General features: G+C 37.8%; 1 protein-coding gene across 1 annotated transcript in view; it reads right to left on the bottom strand.

Annotated features, from left to right (window-relative positions):
* Positions 1 to 435: 435 nt before the first annotated feature.
* The window catches only part of LOC122563231 (plakophilin-1-like), a 60,522-nt gene continuing 54,957 nt past the window's right edge, over positions 436 to 6,000 (bottom strand). Inside the window, exons 13-14 of the mRNA XM_043716830.2 lie at positions 4,004 to 4,128; positions 436 to 1,376 (exon numbers count right to left, since the gene is read on the bottom strand). Coding sequence (XP_043572765.2) covers positions 4,027 to 4,128 — 102 coding nt within the window. The 3' untranslated portion in view covers positions 436 to 1,376; positions 4,004 to 4,026. The remainder of the gene's footprint in view (positions 1,377 to 4,003; positions 4,129 to 6,000) is intronic.

Below are 6,000 nucleotides of genomic sequence, written 5' to 3'. Positions count from 1 at the left end.
AGATTAATTTACTGTGAAATTGTTTTTAATATTTGCTAAGTTTGATTTATTACTGAACTTGTTTTGAGAGATGCGTTTACATAGCAATCCCACTGAACCAAAAAAGGTTATGGACATATGAGGCAAATAACAGGTCAAACAGTTATAAATTCCTATTTAACAATGGCATTTTAAGCAGGATTTAACTATTACTTTCTTCGGAAGAGATCAAAGAGAGTGTTATAATGTACTTTCATAAACAAGGAACATGTGTAAGCAGCAGAACATACATGACATATATGCTTAGAGTGTAAATCACAAATCAAAAAGATTCAATGAAACAGTGAACATTTTTACTTTGTCTTTCTGTTGCAATTAGATCTGTTCATAACAAGTCAAGGCTGTAATGTATTTGTCTTCTCAATGTATATTTGTTATTCTAACATTCTTAATTAATGTTTGCAGAGGCAAATATTGGAATAACAAGACGGTGGCATCAGAAGAATACAAAAAAGCTTGTGTGTTTATTGAAAGGATTGGAGATCTGAAGTGTCATCTGCTAAACAGCTAAGTTACTTTATTTCAGTAGGAATAACTTAACAAAATTATCTGATGCTATTTTACATAGAACTTTCTAACAGGTAGTCAGTGTACCCAAAGTCATGGTGCAACAATCTAAATTAATTTAAACCTGACTAATAAGCACATTTGCCAGAATTTTATGTGCCGATGCCTGCCCTTGGCTTAAACAAAAAAAAAATCAGGGCAAGCCTTCTTTCATTTGGTCAGCTCACCACACAGCCATTTTACAGCATGTTAGACTGTTAACTGGCTTGAAATAAATGACTCCTCCAACTGGAAGTCCCAACTCAGATCAGCCTGCCACAGAAATGGTAAAGTGCTGGCACTACATGCAGTCCCTAAAAACAGACAACAGTTACTTAGCAATGGGCAACATGGGGTGGAGTCTATTTGGGGACCTCCACTGGACAAAGGCTGTGGAGGACCCAATCCCAGCCCAGCAGTTAATTGCTTAGTTGAATGTATGTATGTATGTTTGTGTATATGTATGGATGTTGAGAGAGACAAAAATTCATTTATGTATGTTTGTGTGTGTTGAGTGTGCACAAAATTGCAGCCTAGAAATTTTGTGGCAAGGCCTGTTGCCTGATGAAAACTTTGTCACACTGATGTATGAATGTACATTGTGAACTGTAAGCTTGTGATATTCAATTTTGCGAGTTAAAGCAAAGACAAAATTGCGACCATTTTACTTTACCCCTCCCCACTCCCAAAGCACAAGATTCACTTGTGGCTTAACATGCACATTTTCTCCATAAATTCAGCATCATAGGAGTTCCATTGAAATGATCTTTAGTCACCAAAAGAGAATCCACCTGGAAAATAAAGTGAATTTTTAAATTTACAGTGATCAGATCTGATCTTAACAATATGTAACTTAGGAATACTTGCAGATATAATTCACATGAAAATGTGCTGCAAATTGATAAATTCAGGAAGGTTCTTGGTAGATTGCAGCATCGTTACAGTCATTCCAATTTTAAATGTTAATGGAGTTATGAAAGGTAGATGTATTTCAAGAAACTCAAATAAATCAAATTGAGAGGAAACGTATCTTAAAAATATTCCACAATATCCAAAATATATTCGCCAAGGAAAAAGGGCATCATTAATTTACAAAATGTGTGAGCAAAATAATTTAGTGCATTTCTACTTTAGAATAAGGTTTCCATTTTATAAAAAAGACTTCATATGTAAACATCATAATTTGATTAGGTTGCTAACTTTGAGAGCTAATCTGGCCAGGCATTTCATGGAGTAATACAAGAAAAGGAGGAATTTGTTGTATTTTCTATTGTACAGGATTCTCTTACCAGGGATTGGAAAATTAGGTTTGGTACTTATTATCCTTTAGGTAATAAAACACATGATTGTGAGATGAGATTATTGACAATAACCTGTTCAAAGGCTGTTCTAAATATTATAAACTTGGACTTTGATTATCGATTTCAGAATATTCTTGGAGAGGAACACCAAGAGGAACTTTTTGAGAAGACACATGCTTTTTCTAAACAAATTATTTGAAAGTGTAGCACTTTCTTGGTTGTATACTGAATGCTTATTTACTCATTAATAGTTAATTAAGGAAGATCTTTGTACTTTAATGTCTTTTATACACAATTGGCTTTTATAACTATACAAAGACACAGCTACCTCTTTCTCATTTTACCAATGAGTTTACTTGGTCTTATAATAAGAGTATGTCTAATCTGATTGCAACCTCATATCCACAATCACATCTACTTGTGATAACTCTTTCACCTCTTGTTAACTAAAAATTTATTGACCTCTGCCTTAAAAATATTCAAGCACTCTGTTTTCATGATCGTTTTCAGGAAGACTTTCAAAGAGCATCTAGAATCAGAGTCATGCAGCATGGAGACAAACCCTTCAGTCCAACCTGTCTGTGTTGACTGGATTAATCTAGTCCCATTTGCCAGCATTTGACCCATATCCCTCTAAACTTTTACTATTCATAGACCCATCAGGTGCCATTTAAATGTTGTAGTTGTACCAGCCTGCAGAACTTCCTCTGGAAAGTTTTTCCAACCATGCACCACCCTGTTCGTGAAAATGTTGCCCCTCAGGTCCTTTTTATATCTTTTCCCTCTCACCTTAAACCTACGTCCTCTAGTTTTGGACTCCACTACCCTGCGATAAAAAAAAGACTTTGCCTATTCACCCTGTCCACGCTCCTCATGATGATTTTATAAACCTCTACAAGGTCACCACTCAACATTCGACACTCCAGGGAAAAAAGCTCGAGCATATTCAGCCTCACCCTATAGCTTAATCCCTCCAGTCCCAGCAACATCCTTGTAAATCTTTTCAAGCTTACCAGTATCCTTCCAAAAGAAGGGTGACCAGAATTGTACGTAGTACTCTGAAAGTGGCCTCACCAGTCTCCTGTATAGCTGCAACATAACCTCCCAGTCCCTGTACTCAATATTCACTATCCTGTTAACCGGCGACTCGACTTTCAAGAAACTATGAACCTGCATCGGCAACACTCCCCAGGTCCCTACCATTACCTCGTCATGTTAAATAGCTAACACCATATTTGAAACAGTGACCATTTGCAACAGTCACAGGAATGACTGCAGAATTCTGAGGTCTAAAGTGATTTTGTATAAGAACCACAACAAGTTAGTAGGCAGGAACAGCAAGAAAATAGGAAAGCTAATATGTTATCCTTTATTATGAAAGGAATTGAACAAAGAAGTGAGGATCCTGTACTTCAGTTACACAAAGCATTACTGAAGCTATATTTCAAACACAGAGCAGCTACGGTCTCCTTATTTAAGGAAGGATCTAAGTGTGTTAGAGGTGGTTCACAGGACATTTTTGAATGATATCTAGAATAAGAAGGTTGCCTGGAAGGAATAATTCAATAGGCTGTTCCTGTTTTCACTGAAGTTTAGAAGAACAAGGGAAGGTCTTCTAGCAGTCATGATTCAACCTCTGAAAGAGGAGACCAAGGCTCAATTCTCAACTGTGAGAAAATGAGGACTGCAGATACTGGAGGGTCACCTGAGGATCCAAGGCTCAGGAAATAGGATGCTCCATAGAAAACTGTTTTGTGCCACTAACTGAGAAGGTGCTGTTAAATATGTTTCCAGGAGAAGCTGTAACACTGGTCTTTTTGAATGCTATTTTAACAGTGATCTAATGTGGGAAGTCACTGCAGCTCCCTGCTACATGCACATAGTGAATAGGAGCTTCTTCTTAAACTTTGAATAATATGAATTCAATGGATTTCAGGCCAATTAAGAATGAAAGTCACAACTTTACCTCAATAACAGATCAAGGCAGTCAGGCTCTGACAAAAAAAAAGACTTCAGAAAATGTGCTTCATCAAAATTTGGCATTTTAAACCTACATCTGTATCAAATCACACTCTAATTTAAGATCACAATACTGAAAGAATTATTTCTCCAGTTACCTTGACAGTACTGAACATTTCAGTTAAAGGAATTTTTTGCTTGGGATCCTCCCCGCATTCTGTTGAGCTAATTTGACAGCGGCTGATGTCAGGTGATTTACAAAGTCCTTCTTGCTAAAACCTTCCTGTTAAAACACAAAATTGTACAGTCATTTCAGTGCATATTTATTTAGCAGTGGGGAGAAATAAATACGTTGTAACAAAACATTTTGATGTGTTAGATAAAGAAAAATTTAAATGCTGTTACAAAACAAAACCATTCATCCATTAGCACAGCATTTAGACCATACATGGCTCAGTTGACAATACAGGGGTACAGTGAAATGACTCCACAGAGTCGGGTATCCCATCAACAATTCATCCTTTATTAGTATGTAGAAAGGCCTTGAGAGTGGTCCAGCTCCCTCAAAGCCAGCTCTCAGAGTGTCAGATACTCCTGTTTATATCTGTAAGCCAGGACTCCCTGATTGGACTAGATTAACAGCCCCAATCAGGGAACTCATATTCTATGAGGTCCACATTGCTGACCTCATTACAATCACTACACACAGCATTTTAAAATTTTTGATCTGATGCTTAAGTTGTTAATGTGGTACCCAATGTCTTATTTTCTTTGTGAAAATGCAGTCTCATGGGAGGTCATTTATTGTTATTCTTTCAAAACATCCTTCATTAATTAAACCTCCACATTAGTTTTCAAATTCAACAGAAAACAGCTTAACTCTGGCTCTCCAAAACAACTCCATTACCTGCACGACAAGTCAGGGGTGTAAAATTCACTACTTGCTTGCATGCGTGAAATTATAACAGTGCTCAGGAAACACTCAGATCAGAACAATCCCTCTGATCAGCCCACTATCTGAGAGTGACACTTGCCTTCATCACTGGCACACAATGGCTATAGCATGTGCTATCAGCAGAATGCACTTTTGAAAACTTATCCAGGTTACTTTGACAGCAGTGAAACAGGGGAATAGATACTTGCTATACAGACTCATGTCTGTCCCACCACCACAGCTGTTCAAAAGCTTAACTCTATTAATCTCCCTTTATTCTAATATTTCTCATTATCCTTACCTAACAAAAATCCAGCACTCTCAGTCTTAACACATCCTCAGAACTCTCAACATCCACCAATTAAAAGAAGGGCAAACACGTGCTTAGAAACAGCATTATGTAAAATGTTCCCTCCAGGTCAGCATAGCATCTTGATTTGGGCATATATAGCTTCAGCTTCATTGAGTCAAAATCCTTGAACTATCAAACAGCATTGTAGGAACCTCTGCACTTTGACTGGACTGATTCAAGAGGCCAGGCCACTGTTATATTCTCAGATATGAATTGTAATAGAACATCAGAACATAGGATCGAGGAGCAGGAGTAGGCCATCTGGCCCTGCGCACCTGATCTGCCATTCAATAAGGTCATGACCGATCTTTTCATGGACTCAGCTCTATTTACCCCTGCTCTCACCATATCCCTTAATTCCTTCCTTGTTTAAAAAAAACCTATCATAGCTTTAAAAACATTTACTGAAGTAGCACTAACTCCTTCACCGGGCAGGGAATTCCGCAGATTTAAAACCCTCTGGGTGAAGAAGTTCCTTCTCAATTCAGTCCTAAATCAGCTTCCCCTAATCCATACCCTCTTGTCCTAGCTTCACCTGCCAATGGAAACATCTTCTCTACATCGATCTTATCTATTCTCTTCATAATTTTATATGTTTCTAAAAGACTCCCCCCTCATTTTTCTAAGTTCCAACGAATATAATCCCAGTCTACTCAGTCCCTCCTCATAAGCCAACTACGACAACTCTGGAATCAACCTAGTGTGCGTCCTCTGCACCCTGTCTAGTGCCAGTACATCCTTTCTCAAGTAAGGAAACTAAAACTGCATGCAGTACTCCAGCTGTGGCCTCACCCGCACTTTGTATAGCTGCAACATAACCTTCCTGCTTTAAACTCAATCCCTTTAGCAATAAAGGACAAAATTCCATT

This window comes from Chiloscyllium plagiosum, unplaced genomic scaffold (assembly GCF_037043375.1).
Source record: "Chiloscyllium plagiosum isolate Xiang-an unplaced genomic scaffold, Cpla_swu_hap1 HiC_scaffold_26, whole genome shotgun sequence".
In the NCBI taxonomy this organism is placed as follows: domain Eukaryota; kingdom Metazoa; phylum Chordata; class Chondrichthyes; order Orectolobiformes; family Hemiscylliidae; genus Chiloscyllium; species Chiloscyllium plagiosum.
The sequence above is the reverse complement of the archived record's forward strand: the minus strand, read 5'-3'. Positions and strand labels throughout refer to the sequence as shown.